At 53.2% G+C, this 20,424-nt stretch overlaps 9 protein-coding genes across 9 annotated transcripts; 3 read left to right on the top strand and 6 right to left on the bottom strand.

Moving 5' to 3' along the window:
• Positions 1-766: 766 nt before the first annotated feature.
• J4E78_002984 (uncharacterized protein) lies at positions 767-2,226 on the top strand (the record flags this gene model as incomplete). The annotated part of the gene is made up of 3 exons (XM_049363627.1): positions 767-1,359; positions 1,406-1,517; positions 1,567-2,226. The coding sequence occupies 3 exons, from the start codon at positions 767-769 to the stop codon at positions 2,224-2,226; spliced, it is 1,365 nt and encodes a 454-aa protein (XP_049224292.1).
• Positions 2,227-2,633: 407 nt separating this feature from the next.
• J4E78_002983 (uncharacterized protein) lies at positions 2,634-3,854 on the bottom strand (the record flags this gene model as incomplete). The annotated part of the gene is made up of 1 exon (XM_049363626.1): positions 2,634-3,854. One exon carries the CDS (start codon positions 3,852-3,854, stop codon positions 2,634-2,636), a length of 1,221 nt encoding a protein of 406 aa, XP_049224291.1.
• A 554-nt stretch (positions 3,855-4,408) lies between these two features.
• Positions 4,409-5,437, top strand: J4E78_002982 (uncharacterized protein; the record flags this gene model as incomplete). The annotated part of the gene is made up of 1 exon (XM_049363625.1): positions 4,409-5,437. One exon carries the CDS (start codon positions 4,409-4,411, stop codon positions 5,435-5,437), a length of 1,029 nt encoding a protein of 342 aa, XP_049224290.1.
• A 312-nt stretch (positions 5,438-5,749) lies between these two features.
• On the bottom strand, positions 5,750-6,461 carry J4E78_002981 (uncharacterized protein; the record flags this gene model as incomplete). Its single annotated transcript, XM_049363624.1, has 3 exons — positions 5,750-5,868; positions 5,931-6,361; positions 6,457-6,461. 3 exons carry the CDS (start codon positions 6,459-6,461, stop codon positions 5,750-5,752), a joined length of 555 nt encoding a protein of 184 aa, XP_049224289.1.
• A 311-nt stretch (positions 6,462-6,772) lies between these two features.
• Positions 6,773-7,397, bottom strand: J4E78_002980 (uncharacterized protein; the record flags this gene model as incomplete). Its single annotated transcript, XM_049363623.1, has 2 exons — positions 6,773-7,089; positions 7,133-7,397. The coding sequence occupies 2 exons, from the start codon at positions 7,395-7,397 to the stop codon at positions 6,773-6,775; spliced, it is 582 nt and encodes a 193-aa protein (XP_049224288.1).
• Positions 7,398-7,816: 419 nt separating this feature from the next.
• On the bottom strand, positions 7,817-8,312 carry J4E78_002979 (uncharacterized protein; the record flags this gene model as incomplete). The annotated part of the gene is made up of 2 exons (XM_049363622.1): positions 7,817-7,926; positions 7,994-8,312. 2 exons carry the CDS (start codon positions 8,310-8,312, stop codon positions 7,817-7,819), a joined length of 429 nt encoding a protein of 142 aa, XP_049224287.1.
• Positions 8,313-9,357: 1,045 nt separating this feature from the next.
• On the bottom strand, positions 9,358-12,144 carry J4E78_002978 (uncharacterized protein; the record flags this gene model as incomplete). Its single annotated transcript, XM_049363621.1, has 4 exons — positions 9,358-9,779; positions 9,829-10,251; positions 10,300-11,410; positions 11,461-12,144. 4 exons carry the CDS (start codon positions 12,142-12,144, stop codon positions 9,358-9,360), a joined length of 2,640 nt encoding a protein of 879 aa, XP_049224286.1.
• A 4,055-nt stretch (positions 12,145-16,199) lies between these two features.
• Positions 16,200-17,219, bottom strand: J4E78_002977 (uncharacterized protein; the record flags this gene model as incomplete). The annotated part of the gene is made up of 2 exons (XM_049363620.1): positions 16,200-17,112; positions 17,179-17,219. The coding sequence occupies 2 exons, from the start codon at positions 17,217-17,219 to the stop codon at positions 16,200-16,202; spliced, it is 954 nt and encodes a 317-aa protein (XP_049224285.1).
• A 1,755-nt stretch (positions 17,220-18,974) lies between these two features.
• On the top strand, positions 18,975-20,006 carry J4E78_002976 (uncharacterized protein; the record flags this gene model as incomplete). Its single annotated transcript, XM_049363619.1, has 1 exon — positions 18,975-20,006. One exon carries the CDS (start codon positions 18,975-18,977, stop codon positions 20,004-20,006), a length of 1,032 nt encoding a protein of 343 aa, XP_049224284.1.
• Between the last annotated feature and the right edge of the window lie 418 nt (positions 20,007-20,424).

Here is a 20,424-nt window from a genome sequence, read left to right as displayed (position 1 = left end):
TCATGGACCTGGACATGGGCATGGGCCTGGCAGCTGTTACCGTCCCGCGTGACGTTCAGCAGTGCATCTGGTAGCGACGGCCGACAAGAGCTGACTTCATCATGTCGACTCTGGAACCCTGTTACCAGTACATGCTAGAGGTCCGTCTTCTTGGTAGTCCCGCATCGCCAGTCTAGAGGCGGCCTGCTCCTCTTCTGGTTTGCTTGGCCCGTCCAGGCCGCCCTGGCCTTGTTCGCGCACCATTGCCAGTGTGCATTTGCATTCATCATTTGCCCCAGTGCCGCAGTGTCTCGGACTCTCCCACCCATGCGTGCTCTTGTAAACGGGCAAACTGCGTCGTCTGTCAAACGCTGTCGAAACTCGCGCATTCACATTCCCGCCCACGCCAGCTTCAGGCCTTAATCCTCGCTCTGCGCCGCTGACGGGGGTGATGTTCACCACAACAACAACCCCAGCCCTCCCTACAGTTGCGACTGCCGTCCCCAATTCGCCCTCGCAGCGACCCACGGGCGTCCACAGAGGTATCAGCTTCCTCCGAAACCTGCACCTGCACTCCGGCAGCCAAGCCGACGCTTCACGTGAGGACTCCCGAACCGGGACACGGCCACGCGCCTCAACACACACTCCACCTGCCTCGCCCGCCTTTGCCTCGTCGTCCCACCAACACACGGCCGCCCGTCCAGATTCACTGTCGAGGAGCCACACGGCCGATACCCACCCCCAGCCTCCCTCCACCGACTCCCCGCCCACTACCCCCAAACCCACCATGACGAGAACCCGTTCCGAGACGGCTCAGCCCCAACTGCAAGTGCGCAACAACACCGGACCCACGCCCACCTCAACACCAGGGCCCGCCACCGCCCAACCGATGGAAGGCGCCACCGAGAGCGCGGGCGCCGTCAAGCACCTCCCCTCGATTCGTTTCATCCCGCATCAGGACCCCCGAGCCGGCAGACCTTCGCTCATATTCCCCACCATCAACCGCACTCTCCCCGACGAGAGCGCGATTCTTCGCGTAGGAAGATACTCGGAGCGCGACAATCTTCCCGAAGTCCAGACCAATGCCCCGTCGGCTGCAGCCATCGGTTTCAAGTCCAAGGTGGTCAGTAGGAAGCACTGCGAGCTGTGGTGCAAGGACGGCAGCTGGTATATCAAAGACGTAAAGAGCTCCTCAGGCACCTTCCTGAACCACATCCGTCTAAGTCAGCCGAACGTCGAGTCAAAGCCCTTCCGCATAAAGGATGGCGACATCATCCAGTTGGGCATCGATTTCCGTGGCGGCGAGGAGATGATCTTCAGATGTGTCAAGATCCGCGTGGAATGTAACCGCGGCTGGCAGCAGGGACTAAATACCTTCAAGTAAGTTGAGTTGTCTGCGCTGGAAGCCGACCACTAACCCGCACAGCAAACAAACCCATCAACGACTACGCGCGCTTGCCAAGAACAAGAAGGAGGTCACGGGAGATAATACTTCCACACATACGTCTGAATGTGCTATTTGTTTGATGTCCATAGCCGTACGTACTCCCATAGTATCGAGACCTAACCGTACTAATCAGTGCACAGCCATGTCAGTCTCTGTTTGTAGCACCCTGCTCCCACGTCTGGCACTACAAGTGTATCCGTCCTATTCTGAATGGACCCACATGGCCCAACTTCCTCTGCCCAAATTGCAGGGCGGTCGCAGATCTAGAAGAGGATGTAGAAGACATGGGCGAGTTCGAGGATTGGGAGGGTGACGAGGAGGTAGTCAACGGTGACACGGCTCCTCACGCCAGCGCCGAGCAAGGTGACCGTCACGTCACTCCCCGTGCCTCGGTCGCCCAGATCAATGGCACCGATTCAGACGGTGGTGTTGATCTGACGGATCTACACCATCAGATCACAAACATCGAGAACCAGACTGTACTAGAGACGCCCGATCGCCGCCTCACGCCACCAACATCGTCAGTCACACAGCCAGTGTCCATCAACGTCAACGGTGCGAATGAGTACGTGGGACTATCGCCTCTGTATCCTGCCGGCAGCAATGGCCTAAGCCCTGATCGCGTACAGGATGGTCCCATGACCCCAAGGAACGACGCCGGCCCTTTTGTACTCGATGGTAGTGCGGGAAGGACAGCCGGCAGCCGCATGCGCGAGACATCTCCTCCGTCTGACTCCGACAGCAGTGGAGCGCGAAGTAACAGCGGAGCACCGACTCTACCTCCGGTGCGATTTGATTAGCCGATCCGCAAACTGAGCGTGTTGCATCTTTCAACTTCTTTCTCTTGGAAACCTCTCCTTTCGGGCTCAGTTGCATATTTCCGGGCGTTATGGCGTGTACAAAGCGATTGTTATGATCTCCATGTAGGTCTGGGTGGGGGGATCATGTTGCAATGTGTTATAGTTCAAGAGTAAGCAAGACATACAGGAGGGCGGAAGAACGGTAGCTAATGTATTGTAACAAAGTCAACCAAATCTTCGCGCTTGCAGCTTCCTTTCCGTGTAGGACACATTCGTTTGGCCATTGTGCTTCTGGGGTATCTACGCTATGGAAACTCGTAAAGACCAAAACAAACATTAGTTCGTGGCTCACCCTTTCGTTATCTCGTCGTACTCCATCTCTTCGTTCAGATCCAGTCGTTGGATCTTCACTCGCAAAACGACTCACACTCAAACATACCACCCATAGCCCTTCCCTCGTGACTTGCCCTCCACTCCTCCAGCAACACCATAACCTCCTGCCTCGTATCCTCAATGATCCCGTCCATCTTGATATCATTCTTATCATATCCAAACGGATCCTCCAACTGCACGCCGATACCCTCAATGCCATAGAGCGTAAACGCAATGATAGCCACAATGGGCACACTCCACCACCTGTAATCATCGACAATGGCAAAAGGAAGGACACATGCATACAGCGCCAGGACCTGCTTCTGGTGAATCAGGTGTGCGACAGGGATGGGCGTGCTGTGAATAGTCTCCATAGTGCCGTACGCAGAAACAAGAGTATTGAGCTGAACAGTCATCTGCGAGGAGAGAGGCGCATGGAACCAGCCTCTATCGTGGCCGCGGCGGATGTAGCCTTCTAGCAGGATCGTGAGTTGCAAGGGTAGACCGAGACCCTGGTCTTCATAGCCCATCAAGCCTTCCGGGAGGAGCGACACATATTCGTCCTTCTTCATAGGCGTGGTGCCATCGCCGTTTTCGAGAGTAGCAGTCGATCCGCCGAGAAGCGGGGTTGTGCTCGTGCTGTTGTTTGTGAGAATGGGGGGATAGAACGGGCCGAAACTACCAGTGCGGTCGATGTAGCTGGGTCGTCTGGAAACAGGGCGGGAGCGGTTCGGGTAGACGCTTGGTTGAGGAGGCAAGGTAGCCAGACTGGCGGGTGGGATATTGAATTCTGCGCGGAGGTTGTGTTTGATAGAGTACAAGACGGCTACTAGGACCCGGACTATATTCTCTGTATCTCTTCTTTCTTCTTCCGTGGCATGGCCATCTTTGTCGCGGGAATTTACGAGACAGATCCGAGCGAGGTTGCGGACGCAGGTTCCGATTGTGGTGAGGCAGTTGCGGCCGGTCCAGAAGCGGTCGTAGCCGGTGCTATTGCGGAAGACTAGCATCAGACCGACTACTATGGAGAGCGAGGGTATGATGGTCGCCGGGATGGATATGCTGTCCACATAGCGGGTATCGATGTAGACGATCAGGACGGTGAAGAGCGAGTGAAGGAGCACGGGTATGAGGATGATGTCGTGTACGGCGCCCTTTGAGAAGCGGAGGACGAGAGGGAGACGACGGGGTTTACGGCGGAAAGCGTGAGCGAGAGGGTAGGTCGGTCGACGCGTGGGGATCTCTGGGGTTGACATGATTGCGGAGGTGGAGGTGAGAGCGAAAGCGGTGGTGTTCAACGCGACCAGGCGGTGTATAAGAAGGTGGAGAGAGAGCCCGCTCTCGTATCTTCTCCCCGCGATAGATGAGGCGGTATGAGTGGGGACGGTATGGGGAAGACGACGAGGTGGCAGGGATCCGCGCCGTGGGCCGAGTCGAAGCTTTCTATACAAAACCCAAATGGCATAGAACAAAGTTCATGACGACTAGCCTTCGCCATGGGATTCTGCGACCATGGCTCACGAGACCTCACGCGATCGGTGATGCGAAGCTAGTGGTTGAGCTCCTCAGGGTCCATCTCTCGTCACATGTGAATGAAGATGGACGGGTCGTCGCCAAACGTGGGCTCCACGTGCGGGCCGATGACGCGATAAGCAACTTCCCGAGCAAACCTCGGTCAAGACGCGGGTGGTGTCATGTTTTCTCTACGCGCGGAATCAACAACACCATGCAGGCTCGATAGCACCGACACTCCTTTCTGTTCGCCTCCAAGTCTCCCTTGAGCGTCTACCCTAATACTCACTTTCTCAACATGGAGGACTCGCATCCGGACTCCACTACCATCCCTTCCTCTACCAGCGCAAACCAGCCAACTCCACAATCTGATGCGAAACCTACGCCCACAACACCGTCACGATTGACAACGATACAAAAATTGCGCTTCCTCCTCCTAAGATACCTCGCCAGAACCGCTGGCACCGCAGACCGCACGCTCGTCCGCCTCTCCAAACTCCTCTCCACACCCAGCGGCACCGACGTCCTCCTATGCACAACCTCCTACACCCTAACCCTCATCCACGCCGTCCTCTCCCGCGTTCTCGAACGCCGCCTCGCATCCATCGCTACAGAAATCGCCGAGAAAGCAGAGGGTGTCCTACTCCCCGGCGAAACGCTCATAGCCTCCCTCCCAGCACCCACGAGCACAAAAGTCATCGCACAAGTAGTTGGAAGTTCGAAAGCGCTTGCGGCTGTCATATCCGATTTCCGCATCTTCGTGAGATTATGGGGCGTACTGGGCTTGTATACTTGGGCGCGGGATACATATCAAGACCGGTTGCCGGAAGATGCAAGTAGGAAAGAGAAGATACTGAGGGGATTGACGTGGACGGCCATCATGTCCTGTATTGGTTTCCAGGTCTTGGAGAACGGCGCGTACCTGAGCTCAAAGGGCGCGTTGACAACGGCGAGTTGGACGGGCGATGTGGGTAAAGCCCGGGAGAATGCGTGGTGGTTGTGGAGTTCGAGGTTTTGGGCTGCGTATGTGGGTGTCGAGTTGGTTCGTTTGGGTGTGCAGCAGTATTACGCTTCGCCGGCTACATCGACATCGGTGAGCTCGGGTGATGGGGAGAAGGAGGATAAGATCCAGAGGGAAGAGCGGATCAAGGCCAGGAAATTGGAAAACTGGCTGTGGTGGAAGGATCTTGCGTCTAATCTGGCATATGCGCCCATGACTGTTCACTGGTCATTAGAACAAGGGTTGCTGAGTGATTGGGGTGTTGGTGCTTGTGGTATGGTTGCCGGTGGGGCGCTGTTGGCTGACGCGTGGAGGAAGACTGCGTGAGTGTATGGCAGGCTCCATCAAGTGGGATAGCACCGCAGCGTATTCCTCAAACTCACACATTTCCTACCGCGAATCATCACATGGCCAGTCGAGCACATTTGGGTGGAAAGGTTCGATTGTTCTAAGTACGCTTCCGTCTCGTGTTGAACAGACGGCCAGACGTACAGAAACAAATCTACAAAGAGTGGGGTGAGATACACCAGAAAAGAAGAAGGAATGGTAATGACTGTCCAAATATCCACGCCGTTGCCAGCTCCGTCTACGAGGCGCCTCATTCATCACTTGTTCTCACTGTCCAACAAATGCGACAATCTAGCAAGTAACCTTGTAGCTTACTTTGCCATCAACATTCTTGCATGACTGGTTGTAGTTGGGCTCTTTCTTGTACACGGTAAAGTCACCAGTGCACCTGTCTCCAGAGTAAAGGTTCACTACACATCCATCGTCAGCGCCACGATCGCAGGTCCAAGGATGCTGAGGGCCGTAGACTTACCTTGGCAGTTGCCCTCTAAGTAGTTGACTCTGATGCTCGCAGCATTGGGTAGGTCACCGCATACGTCCTTGTTAACCGTGGGGTAGTGGTTAAGGCGTCCTGGTTCACCACTGCCCATGCAGCCTCGGACGTCCCAGGTGTCGAAGTCGGCCTGGAAGGCACTCACGCTGGCGCTCATGACAGCGAAAGCGGACAAGGTGGTAATAGCGGTGGAGAGGTGCATGTTGAAGTTTAAGACTGAAAGCTCCTGGTGGATTGAAAGATTTCTGATGTAGTGAAGATGGAAGTGCGGGAAGATGTGTTGTGAGCTGTTTGAGTGTGTCTCTTCATAGTTCTTATACATCCCTCCAGTTCTATAGTCCCCCTCTTCAGATATGATGTTGCCTTCACTCATCGGACGTAAGATGGTGTTGGTTTCCATGCCCTTTTGCCTGCTACGGTCACATTGTCAGATGTTGGTGATCATCTTGCCAGTTGCTGTTGCGACGACATGGTATCAACTGGTGCTTAAGAGTATATTATAGACCTCATGATGGCTCCGGTGGAGTGTGATGATGGGCATTGAGCTGATCTTATGTTGTTGGCTGGGCGGTTACACAGTCAGGACCTCAGGACCCTTGACGCAGTAAGCGCGCGTATCCAATAGCTTGATTTGAGCAAGGTTAAATACGGAGTGATATAGCTCGATATGATCATGCGCTTCGCATAGCCTTCCCTCCTCTGGACGTGCGCAGTGGACGAATGCTGCTTTCGGACAGCTTGGAACGGTTGTCGGTGAAGGCATCGAAGATGAACACCGTTATTACTAAAGACATTACTGAAATAGACACACAAGCGTCTCTCTACTCTGATTCAGAATCGTGTTCCGATGATGACTCGCCACTGGGACTCTCAGTCCTGCTTCTCTTCGCAGAGCGTGGCTCGTGAGGATCTGTTCTACAGCCCTTAGCATCACCATACCCCTTGCAACAACTCCAGACGAAACCTTCAGGATACTCCTCACGCATTTCTTCGGTATCGATCTCTCCGTGGCAGTTTTCATCATAATCGGCCCAAAAGTCCTCATCTTCAAACACCTCCAAGTCTCCTTGTATAGATGTGAGTGATACATTTATGGACTTTGATGGTCGGGATCTTCTTACCTGGATGCCATTCGCACCTTTCCTCCTTAAGTATATCAAACTCTTTATAACACTGCACACAAATGTCGAAGCGTCGACCGCGCTTCTGAGCTCTTGGTAACTTGAAGGCGGAATTCTCTGCGAGCGGCCCATCAAGAAGCGACACGGCTGGCCGCCCTGCTGCTTCTTCCTTCACAAAAAGCTTGTCGTGTGCTAGCTTGAAAGCTTCTGGCGACTCGTTGCATATTTCGAGCAGGACAGTTTGTAAGCGCTTGTGAGTCGAGGTCTTAATGACTTCCTCTAACTCTTGTCGCGCAAGGTGTTCTCCACTGGTGACGCGTGACATGGCGCTAAATAAAAGCGACAATGAATGAGATGAGTTCGTTGAAAGAATGCTACGCGTTCTGACAGAAGGTTCGCGATAGGAAGATTGCGGATTGAGCGGCTCACTAGTACAAACACGAGATAGCGTGCCTTCCGGACGCGCTACCACGTGAAAGCACGCCACATATCGAAGTCGAACTCATCACGATGCAGCAAGAAGCTTGAAAATGCATTCAATCGTTTCAAAAAAGGTATATACATGAATGATTGCCTCCAACATGTCCGACACTGGTATGCGGATGAAAAGTTCTTTGGGACGCAACATCGATCCCTCGTTACAACTCGCCGATGCACTGCATTCTGGGACCGTGCAAACCGCTCACCCTCAGATGCCGCCAACGACCCTCTGATGGTCTTCACGATCAATTCCTTACAACAAGTTTACCATCCGGAGCAAGCAACAAACGCGTTGCCACTGGCACCAGTGTGTGTAATCTCTCCCGCACGCTGTCCAGCAGTGTTGAAGATGACACGATCAGCACCCGGAGATCCTAAACACCTCAGTCAGCACGCATTCTCTAATTGGCCCTTTTTCTCATCAACACATATTGGACTTACCACCAGTGTAAGCACCCGAGGTCCTCAGCGGGAACTCTTCATACGGGCCCGAAACCAAAAAGTCAAAGCCCTCATAGTTGTTATACCGATGGGGGTAGGTCGAGCTACCAGCTTCGTCTCCGGCCTGGTAGAGCTTGTAACCCGCACTGCGTGCAGCAGAGACTTGGGATGAAGTGTAGCATGTTGAGCCGCACTTGACGTAGCAAGATTGTCTAGACTCGACAGCAGCAATCTCAACGGGTGCCTCTTCGGAGACTGAAGTGGGGAGAGCGAGGGCAATAGGCGCGATGAAGAGGAGGATGTTGGTGAGGAACTTCATGTTGGCGGCTGGGAGAGAATGAGACGACGAGCGAGTGTCTTGTCGGGAATTGTGTAACGAGGGATCGGCGGGGCTGGTAGACCTGTCTTTCAAACAAAGGGTGCTACATAGTAGCTTTATACTGCCTTACTACCTATCACCCCAGTGTAGTCCAGCATTTAGTCCAGCGGTCGCCTCCGAACCATCTCAACCCTAAAGTGGAAGATCATACTCGAAAGCAATTAAACCCGGACGCAGAGGACCTTAGCACCTTTCCGGAAGGAACAATTGCTCCGCGAAGCCATGCAGCAGAGGCCCTCTCAAGCTGGGGTAGAGGAACCTATCACAGACTACCACTCCAAGCGTGGCACCTACAACACCATACTAAGCGCAGACCCTCGGTCCTTTCATACATCCACCACCCTCTCACGTTACCCCCTCCCATTCGCTCGACAACAACATCACGCATGAATTCCCGCTACCAAGACAACCGGAGCATCAACATCCCCAGCACCACCCCATGCATCCAGGACATGCGACTTCCGCCGATCAGGAAGGTACGGACAACGATTCGCCGGTTATCTCCCGGAACTAAGATGATGTGTTTCAAGCTGCTTATCGCCGGAGATCTGGCGGTGGTGCACATGTGCGTGTTCGATAGGCTGAGTGCGGTTAGGGATCGACAGGGAAACGCGGCAACTAGCGCTGGATTTGGAAGGTGGGCCTGGGCATTGGGTGTAGGAGGCATGTAGACTAGGAGATCGACCTCCACGACGGTAAGTGCGGATGGTAGTAGAAGCGAGTGCAGCGATGCCGGCGGCTAGGGAGAGGTATCGATTACTGAGCGAAAAGTGCCGGATGCGGTCTTGACCGTTGTTCGGTACTAATGATAAGCAGCTCGCCCAACGTGCACTCACTAACCGAGCGCGAAGATGGGTAGAACATGATACAATCTTCGCAATAGATAGAACACGATAACAATATCATTGTTGTACACTGTAAGCCTGCCTTCTGCGGCTATGTAAAGTATGTGCTGATATCCAAACCAGCTGGCAATGTGCATAGCCTAAGCAATATAAGCATACAGTCCGTCATCTTCTCTTTCTAGGAACTCCTTCTCGATCAAGCGATCAATGTTTCTCTTGATACCGCTGACCTCCAATGTTCCTCTGTTCCTCGTCGCTGAGATGGTCTCGCTGACCAATTCCGCGTGGCTAATTCTCTTCCTCGCCTTGAGAATCCTGACAATGGCAGCTTGCGTCTCGTAGTTGCGGTCAGCAGCGACACGCTCATGGGTCTCCTTGTTCTCGGCTGCTGTTTCCTTGAGCTGGACGGTGTTGACCTTGATACGGTACTTGGGGTCTGTGAATGACGCGTTGAGTGTGAAGGTGTCGGTTTCATTGATCTCTCGGCCCTTGGGGTGCTTTGTCAATGGCCTGACTTTTGCGCAGGCTAGGGACTGTAAAGTGCGATTAAGCTCAGCCGGCGCTATCAGATGTTAGTGATGCGAATAGAGTAGATCTAGCGCGCAACTTACGTAGTCCAGTGGCTTGTTTGAGGTACTCGTAGTCAATGTGCTCATCATCCGCTCGGCCGTTGAAGAGCAAGAGAACGATAGCCTGGAAGGAAGACACCACCAACTCCTTGAGTCCCTTGGGAAACCTGGCTTTGATCTGGCAATGGGCGAGCGCGTGCTTGAATTCCAGCTTGCGACCAGAATGCTTGACTTTGTAGTGTGCTTCAAACTTGTTGATCGCAGACTGGATCTGCGGAGGTAGAATTACGGGGACTGTGGGGTACGTAGGCCAAGCTGACGCAGAAAGGACGTTGACGTTGAGATCCAGGCTGAGCTTTTCGTTGCGTTCCTCACTAATATTCTTGTACGAACTCATCTCTTCTCGTGACAGTTCGATATCGCGGAACATCTGCTCGAGGTTGGCGGTGAAGCCGGCACCACATTCTGCAGTACGTTAGTATCTCAGTAAGTCGCAAATAGGTACACACTTACCAATCTTCAGTCTCGACAGCATGCTCCTCTCAGCGTCTGCACTCGCACTTCGGCCCATCAACAATCGTCTGGCCAGATCTTTCTTGTAGAAAGCTTCAAACACAGCCTTGCCGTGCAAGAAGCGGAACAAATCGAGAACCTGATCGAGCTGATTATTGACTTCTGTGTCTTCATCGAAAACACCTTCTTCGTTATCTTCTTCAACTTCTACAGCAGCGGGCTTGTCTGCCTTGCGGCTAAGCTGTGCTGGTATCGCTTTTGCGCCTCCCCTCAGCAGCATGTCCACGTACTTGGCGATCATCTCGCCAGTCTTCGAGTTGTCCGTGCCCCAGCTTGCACTCGTTTTCTTTGTCTTGTTCATGAACTTGTCAAAAGATTCTCGCAAACCGTGACCCAACTCCTCATCTCGGTGGAAAGACGCCTTCCACAATGTGTCTAATTGGCGCTTCAATGTGAGCAGTTGTATCACCATGTTATCCTGCTCCTTGTCGTTAAACACTATAGCTGTGCCTTCGTCCTCGATCCACTTTGTGAACCCTGGCCGTAGCTTTGAGCCAAGTTTCCTCCGCTCGAGCAATGTGTACAGTAGCTCAAGATCTTCAATGGCGTTGGTTTCGAGAAGATCCGCAAGCTCGTCTTGATTGGTCAGTCGCACCTCCTTCTTCGATATCAAGTGGTCCTCAAACAACGTGAGGAGCTCTCGTTTGGTGGTGTTCGGGAGGCTGAACATGTCGACCCTCTTCATCTCGCGATCCATGAGTGCTTTCGAACTGCGGACGTATTCGGGTAGTGACTTTTCTGAACTCTCTGTGTTTGCCCACTTCGCAACGTATTCCTGACTGATCTCCATCAAGCGCGGCTCAAAGGAGCGTGTGTAGACTTGCATGTCGTGGAACATGTTGACCGTCTTAGAGAACATCTCGCTGTCCAAGTCACCGCCCGTCCGGTCGTTAGCGACGAGATCGCAGGCACCATCGACAATGCGCGGGTTCAATTTGGAGTGTTCAAAAATGAGGGAGCGGAAGAGGCTGATCGAGATTTCGCGGAGGGACTCGTGTCGCGGGAGTAGGTAGGCGCGGTCTAGATAACAGAAGATCCAGTCAAGGTATTTCTTCAGTTTGTCAGTATGACAGCGTGAGCACGTATATGGGTATAACTGACCATTTGGCTGTTCCACACTACCCACGCCTGCAGAGTTGCCCGCAGTACGTCAATGTTTGGCCTTCCCAGACTCTCCTTGACCTTCGCCTTCAGACTCCCGCCCACGTAGTCCTTGCATTTCGCAATCAAGCGTTCCTTGATGTCTTTCGCCATATTTTGGCGACATACGTTCTCTACACCTCTGTATAGTTCTTCCAGACTAAAGTCCACATCCCCCTGCCGAAAGATGGTGTCCAGAGCCTTCTCGATCTTGGCCCATGTTTGGTCCAGGAAGACCCTGGGGTCCACCTTCCTCGTGGGCTTGAAGTTCTTGACCACCAATCGCTTGGGACCATTGTTGGCGTGCATGTTGGGCGCTGCTTTGCGCATGCCATTCCGTTGCCCGTTGGCTTTGGCAGGGCTGTTGTCGGGGCTTGACGTGATGTCTACCACGTCGGCATTGCTCGATAGTCCCGCCTTCTTGCTGGGGAAGTGATACATCTCTGCTGTGCTCATCTTGGTAATCGGCGCTGGCGGTGTGGCGATCTCGGTGGTGGGGATCGGAGAGCTGTCACGTCGTGTGCGCTTGCTAGTGGGTGAGAGCGGCGCTGCGGAGGCGAGCTTTGGCTTGGATTGTGTGGTAAAGAGCTCTTTGATCGTCTTGCCCGAGTGCTTCCGTTTCAGTGCACCTGGATTGGCTGACATTGGGCGGACGTGGGGAGGACCCGGAAGCTGATGATTGCGGAGCTGTTGCTGTTAAAGCCGCGGCGATGGCAGTGACGCGCTTGATCCATGCCCCTTTCGGGTACACTAATGACGATATCGATAACGACGGAGATCTGAGGGTACATGGACAAACAAATCTCTTACATCTCATCTCGTATGCGCACATGGGAGCATTTCAATCTTTCGTCTAACTATGCTTTGACGCGGCTGTTGAGGCTCTGGGTGCGACGACATGGTCGATGATGTACTGTGCATCGTGCCGCAGATCTGTCATCAGCCATTGACACCCGCCGCATGCATGCCGCTCACATTGCGATGTCATCGTTTCCATCCTTCTCGACAAGCTCGCATTTCGGGCCAGTGAACAACATTCTGTTGAAAATGCTTGCAAATAGAGGGTGTGTGGATGCCCAAGGTTGTTACATATTACCTACTTCCAGCGCCTACATCACGACCACCGACAGGTGTCTGCTCAGTGTACTTCCCTCTATCGGCTCCTCATGCTCCTTGTACAAGATATGATTGCGAGATCACTCAACGTCCGCGCCGTCGCCGCCGCTGGCCCTCTATCTCGCCAACGCTACCCAACATCTTTGCGGCGTAGCTAGCTGCCATCGGGATCTTTCTATTATCGGACATCTGTTCCTTCTCTAACTTCTCTAGTGCCTACCCGATTGATGCAGATACCGGCTAAAGTATCCCAGGCTGACACCATGAAAAGGGATTTGGGGCTGAAACCTTGCGGTCAGCCTTTGCACATGTTTTGGCCGCCCCTTCGTCGTACACTCGCCGGTTCCTTCGCTTCAGTCATATCTTTTATCGTTATCATCACGCCCGCCCTTTCTTTTACGTTTACGCGGCCAAACAAACAACAAAGATCTTGCGCGTCAGCTACAGCATGTGCACGCGCATTGAGTTGCCAGCGATGCGACGAGTTGCGGTCACCCCACGCGATGATTGTGGGGTATCTACCCGTGGGCTTCTCCAGACGGCTACCGTTTGTGGAGACACGGCCCCCGGGACTCTCTATGTGCGTACGCGAGCCCTGACCAGCAGGAAGAACGGAAGTGAGCACAAACACCGTAACATGGATGCTGAGTGCTTTCGCCATTGGTCACACACGTCAACAGTCTTTCAATAGACTCGCCGTTAGCCTCTGTTGATGGCCTTCTAGCCCAACAGACAATGGCTCTACCACACTTCCAAGGTCGTTGCCAGTCAGCTTCAGCACTGTCAAGATATAGCAACGGCACTCCCCGTAGAGACTAAAACGCTACCGCCATCGCGGAACGTTCCTCGTATCGCAACCATTGCGTCCTGTGGTGGGTCTCCGAGGCTACCAATAATAGTCATTTTGTTGCTATTGTCGTGCCACACATGAGCAGCCACCAGGAGACTAAAAGACGCCACCGCCTAACCTGTTGAGAAACGCCCGCATCCCTTTGCGTATCACCTGCAATGTCTCGCTTCTGCCCCTGGTAAGGCAAAGCCTAATGTCGACTTTTGTTCCCTCTCTCCACACTATTTGGAGTTGCCAATTTTGTCACAGGCGAGACAAGTTCACCCAAACTCTCATCTGTCTCTGACAGTAGCAAGATCACGACTGCAAGAACTGCTGAGAGTATGCGACTCCAAAGATCAAGACCGAGGATACTGGTCTGTGATTGCTCGAGGTTAACATGTGAGACGGAACACGGGGCTCACTTCCTCGCCCACGCGACAACGACCCGCGCGGGATGAGCCATCCTGCTGGTACCTGACCATACAACTGGGCCTTGATATCACATCCGTGCCTCAACATCACTGCCCAAGCAGACCAGGGCATCTAGCTGAAAGCTCGTCAGCCAGGCCACGCCATCTTGGAGACAGGAAGAGTGAGACTTAACAACCCAGCGATTGAGCCTTACTCGACTACCGTAGCAGGTGCATACCCTTAGCGTGAATAGATGAGATGCCAAAATTGGAAACATGGTTGGCTAGCACGGTCTCTACATGACGTCCCATCCCCCGAAATGGAAAACGCTGGTATGGCCGCCTTTCCATGCCCTAACACACAGACCGTGGCCCCATCGATCCCAAACCTAGCAGACGCTCAACCCAACCAAGCCGTTCAGGGCTAGCTGTCTATCGACGTAGCCAACAGGACGTCGCGGCAACATACTACTCACTTGATGGTTTTACGCCATTTCGCCCGTTTACTCGACCCTCACTGGCTATCTGGCTTCCGATATCCAGCATTCCTCAACCCGCTCGCCGTGAGACCTTCGTTATCAATCTTCACTGCGGCCAAGGGGCACTGTCTGAACAGTGGCTTGTTCATCCTTCCTACAAGGCTCACTGGGGCTTGCATCCATTCCCTCTCAACCCACATCTGTGTTACCGATGGTCATTTTGCCACCCCACGTCCTTGCTGGCTCTCATGTATATCAAAAGCTGGTCTGTCGGACGCTGTCCAAATGCCACTTCCGCCCTTCAGATGACACACGCCCCAGTCGCATACAACTCGTTGTTCTCCTGACTACAATCATACCTTGTCAACAAAACGCATTCGGAGTATTGGCTAAGCCAATACATCATCACAACACACATCACGAACCATGAGTCGGGCTCCACGGCGCTTGGCCAAGTCTAGCAGGTCGGGCCCAGTTGCAATCTCGCCCAATAATGGTATGTTCGCTCCCAACAGCCGGACACGCACATATACTAAACTACCTAGCACAAACAACACTGAGCCGCTCCTCTGCACCACCATGCCCGTACCATCACTCAATACTTCAACTCAAAGTCGTGCGTGACGCACTTGAAGATATGCACCCCATGGATCGCTTCATCGCGGCGCCCTCATCACATCACCCTGTGGCGTTCATGGAAGCTTTCAAAGTCGGCACTGCTGCTTCGGATGGATGTACTTGCATCTCAACCACAAGCGTCACCTTGGAATTACCGTCGTAGATTATCATGGTGGATGTTCATATATTGCACGCACCCCACCAAGAACAAGCGTTGTTGAAGGTCGGGCGTCGTCCTTTCAAGAACGTGGCATTGGTGAAGCTCGGAAGCAGACCTCAAAAGCTTCAATGATAAGACATCACACAGGGAATATTTAGAGGCGCGTTTTGATTGATTTGTATTTCGAATAGAACTGAAACACTCTCACGTTCAACGTCATGAGCTTGCACCAGATCCGTCCTAACCTTGAAATCAGGCATCAAATTCTCCAGGGCTACTGTCAGTCGTGTAGCGTGAAACCCCCCTCTCACATGTCGTCCCACTTTTCAGCGACCCACAACGTCTTGGCTTCGCGATGTTTTGCTTTTGCGAAAGTGCTACAATCCACGGCCGTTTCGCTACCTACCTAGTCGGGGATCTCCGCCACGTGACAAAGCTTGGCAAAAGCAACCTTTTGCTTTCAAGAAATGCCGTCTTCAACGGACTCTCAAAGTTGCCCTATGAGGTAGTGTCCGTGCGATATTCTGCAGGTTGGCCTTGGCCTCTTATTCTAGCAGCGATTGACAGTGCCAAGGTTCTCCAAATCTTCCTATTGCGGGAACAGCGATGTGTTGCTCTCAGGATTTTGATGTCTTCGATGGATTTTCAAGGATGCCCGATGCAGCAACAGCGACCTCTTGCTTTCACAGAAGTGCCATTGACAATGTTTATTTGTATTGCCAGAGTGGAAACTGGACACCCAGACCATAGCTGAATGCCTTCACCACGAGCCGACGCGCGGCGCGACAACGGCTCGAGTAGATTCTTCCCGGCAACGCGATGCTGCAGACTGCTACTCTGCAGCGTGTACCGCGCTTTTGAAATGCGATAGTGTTTTCCACCAAGAGCTGCACACTATCTGATTGTCTTCTTCGTGTACTTCCATCTATTCACATCGCTGTTGTCAGATCTCATAGAAAATCAACGCATGACTGATCAAGGTGGCAAGTTATTGCGATTCTTCAATGAACCATCCGATCTGCATTCACAGCGTAGCACGATGTACATGTATCTGGGGTATCTCAAGATCGACTAAAACCAACGCATCATTCTTGCGTCCCCCTCTTCGCAGCCATCATCTCACGATACTTGTCAATCATCTTCTGACGCTCCTCGCCTAACTCCTCCCTTTTCCTCAAGCTACCAGCCAATTTAGGCACGTTGCCCACCTTTGCGCCAGCACCGTTCTTCACCTTGAAGATCTCTCTCGGTACCTTGTCGAAAGTGGGCGGTGCATGAACGATGTCGTGCAAGCCCTTCCGTTCTTCTCTCTTCTTCTTGAGAGCTTCCCACTCGTCTTCGCTGCCATTGTCCACCTCGCCCGCCAGCTTCCTGCGTTTGTTCTTCTTCGCCTTCTTCTTCTTGCCGTTGACCGTTCGTGTCGTGTCGAGATCGGCTGTCTTGTCTTCCCACATGGCATCCAGCTCGTCTTGTTCCTCTTCTGCCAGTTCCGCTGCCTCCATCTCCTTCTCTCGTATCCGCGCTTCTTCTTCCCTCCATCCCTTTTGTAGACGTTTGAGATGCCGTTCGTGCTTGGTCACTCTGTGATCGCTGACACCTGCAACCTTTTTGCCGGACTTGGTGATGCCTGACATGGGCAACGCTGCGTCAACTCGCGCGCGGAATTCGTGCATCGACTCTCCAGGTTGTATCTTCAGCGCGGTGGTCGGTTGCACCTGCTCTTCGCTCTTATTGTTTGCATCGTCCTTCTCTACTGCCTCAGCTGCGGCTTGCTTCTTCTGCTTCTTCGTCTTAATAGTGCCGTCGTCGAGCCCTGAGCGCTTCTTTTGTCCGCCCTGGGAGAAGGCCATGAGCCGCTGGAAGGCCTTGGGGGTGTCGTCTGCGCCATAACCTTCGACTTGGTTTACTTTGCGCTTTTTGCCTTTGGTAGCTGTGCTGAAGGTGCGCGCTTTGCCAACGGCGAGAGGAGCGGCGTGGACGTTGGGCGGAAGGTTGAACCTGTTGGCGACGGGTCAGATCACTGTCTCCAAGTGATTAGGCTTGCGAAAATACGAAATGACGTACTGGGTATCATCCTCCTCCACGCGTCTGTGTTTGTGAGGCATATTGGGTATTGGCTGGCTGTCTATTCGATACCGAGTCCCGACGGTAATCAGTCGATGGCTGTCGCAAAAAGTTACGGAGTCGCGACAGGGATTATCGGGCAAGTGGGGATCGGATATCTTGGCATTATCCGCACGTGTCGCTCGGCTTCACCCCGCCATTTTCACTTGCGGAGGTGCTACAAGACACAGAGAAAACATACACGGCCTGCCGAGGCGGTGCTTGCGTTGCTTAGAACTTCCGGCTTACCGCCTCATCTGCAAGCTTTCAAGTGTGGCGCAGGCCCAGAACAGAACGACCGAAAACCTACAACGTACGCTGGAACCAATCACGGCAGTCGTGTGGCCGTTTTCAATGAGCTCAGCGAGAGACGCGCAGCGTGCAACCCGTCAATCCTGGAAACACGACGCTATCGAGACTAAATGCATTGTTTCGCAATCAAGGCAAAAATGATGCCCCATTGTGACAGTTTTCGGACCGAAGCCATCACCACTACGCGTCCGGGCAGGTGCAACGTGGATGCGTCGTCTATCGCTACCAGTCCACGCCGCATTCAAATAAACCACTGAGTGCGCAAGCTCAGCAACGTGCCCGTCTAAAGCACAACCTTTCTGATCATCTGCTCCGACTTTCACCAGACCGAGTCGTTAGCATCTGCCGTTGAGTGTCGGTCATCCTCTCACTCGCAACCAATCACCATCGCCAGCCGTGTTGCGTGCCCGAACTCGCTCTCCAGGCCGTGCACCAGTTCTCGAACGCTGCTGGGCGCTGCGGCTTTCTCGAGGGCTTGCATGCTGATAGCCCGCACTTTATCTTCGTGGGTTGAATTCGTTTCACGGGTGGGCTGGCCGATCGCACTCTGTCTCGCAATAAGTAGCCTCCGACCCAGATTGCTCTTGACAACTCCAAGTCCTTCGCCTTCAATCCATCGACACCCGGAATCTTGAGAGGCTCTACCAAGGAACTGGACCCTGCGTTTTGCGCGACTTTCTGGATCCTGCACTGAACCGCGGAGGTGCATCGCGCCAGTCTAGCCTCCTCCGAACCCAAGGACGGGACAATAGCCAGTCTGGATCACCGGTACAAAGCTCGTGGCGTTTTGGAGCGACTGTCGAAGAGGAAGGTGTGTTTAGCCAGCGAACGCCTTGGTTTTGAGGTGCAAACTCGCCCAGGCGAGCAAAGACGACCTTCAACATCTCAATTCTTTCATCGCATCCCCCATCGTTGAACAAGTGCGCTGCATATATCGATGTCGCTTGCCCCACCTCTCAGGGTCCAGCAAGTTAATCGTGCAAGATCCTTGCCTGCGATTGGCTCGTGCCTGAAGATGGCTACCGAAACCCCCTCCACCCAACCTCTTCTACGCATCTCTTCCGACTCGGAATCTTCTTTCGATGCAAAAGCACCTCATGTTTCCTTGCGCGAGCTAGAAGATGGCAACGGCTCCATCTTTGCTTCGGACGAGGAGGAGATAGTATCGCGACCTGGGTTCTGGCGCCGGCTAAGAATGAGCATTCGAAGACGGAATGCAAAGTTGCGGGTCGACGAGGACTGTGGACGTGTGAGGCTACCGGATGAAAAGACGCAGTCGAAGAAGTATCGAGTGAAGAGGAAATATGCAGCTAAAGCCTGTGTTATAATACCGCTGCTGGTATTCATCTTCTTGTAAGTGCCTGTCAGACCTTAGCTTCCGCGCCTTCCGGCGGCAACCCTCTCATTCGACAGTCCCCTGCCCTACATGCAGCTGTCATCCTGTGATGATTTGGAGAAAGAAGAATAAGTATACTGACTCTATTAGTGGTGTTCTTCACATCGTCAACGTATTTCTCGGCTACGTGCCTACCTTTCTGGATGATTATGTAGTCTCGTCGTTCGACTCGAGTGTGTTAGACAAGGCGCAGCTCTTAGATATAACACGCGACGTAACTCCGGTCCCTTGCCACTCGCACAACGACTACTGGCGCCGAGTACCGTTGTACGACGCCCTGCGCTGGGGTTGCACAGGCGTCGAAGCAGATGTTTGGCTCTTCGATGAGGAGCTGTACGTTGGTCACAGCACCAACGCCCTGACGCAAGATGGCACCTTTACGTCCATGTACGTTGACCCATTGGTCAAGATGCTAGACCATAAGAACGAACTCGGAGACTTCTCCACTTCATCCAATGTCAAGAACGGCATCTTTGACACCGAGCCTGCGCAGACTTTGGTCCTACTAGTCGACTTCAAGAACAACGGCCACGACATCTTCCCCGTCGTATCGCAACAACTCAACGCACTCCGCGAAAAGGGCTACCTCACCTACTTCAACGGCAACACCACCATCGAGGGCGCCATCACTGTCGTCGCAACCGGCAACGCCCCCTTCGACCTCATCACCGCAAACTCAACCTACCGCGACATCTTCTTCGACGCTCCCTTGGACAAGCTCGATGAAGGCTCAGTCACCACTCGCGGCGGCCAAGGCACAGTCGGCACAACACCCTCGTCCCACTTCGACAGCACAAACTCATACTACGCATCCGTCAACTTTGGCCACTCAATCGGCACACTTTGGTTCGGTCGCATCACCGAAGCTCAACGCCTTAAGATCCGCGCTCAGATCCAAAGTGCGAAGGAAAGGGGACTGAAGTCGCGCTACTGGAGTGCGCCTAAGTTTCCCATTGGACTGAGGAACAGGGTGTGGAAGATGCTGGTTGAGGAGGATGTGGGGTATTTGAATGGCGATGATCTGCAGGGTATGACAAGGTTGGATTGGGGGGTTAAGAGACACTGGGGTTTGATCGGTTGATTGAGACCACTGACCCTTAAGAAGAGTGGAGGAGAGACGAAGATACGATTTTACGTGGCATGTATGGCGTTCTAATGGAGTTTGTACTTGTGGGGGACCTAGCATTACAGTTCTAGGTGGCATTAGTTGAAGATACCCGATAGATGAGATTACAATCAACCATCTTTCTCATATCCCCAAGTTGTCATCGTCATGCAGCACGTTATTTCACGGCGACCGTTCGTCATCAGCGTATCGACCTGGATGAACGGGAACAGTGTGATCAGAAAGTCATATATACATAATCTCAATCCAATAAGACCAATAAGGGAGTAGCGAAGTCATCGTCATCAACATCAACAAAGAAGCTTCTTTTCCGCTTCACGAAACGCCAACAGCGCCATACAGTCTATACCCAACACGAAGGCCGTCGTCATCC

Source organism: Alternaria triticimaculans (assembly GCF_023758025.1).
Source record: "Alternaria triticimaculans strain BMP 0046 chromosome Unknown scaffold_3, whole genome shotgun sequence".
NCBI classification, from domain to species: domain Eukaryota; kingdom Fungi; phylum Ascomycota; class Dothideomycetes; order Pleosporales; family Pleosporaceae; genus Alternaria; species Alternaria triticimaculans.
This window is presented reverse-complemented; position numbering and strand designations above follow the sequence as displayed.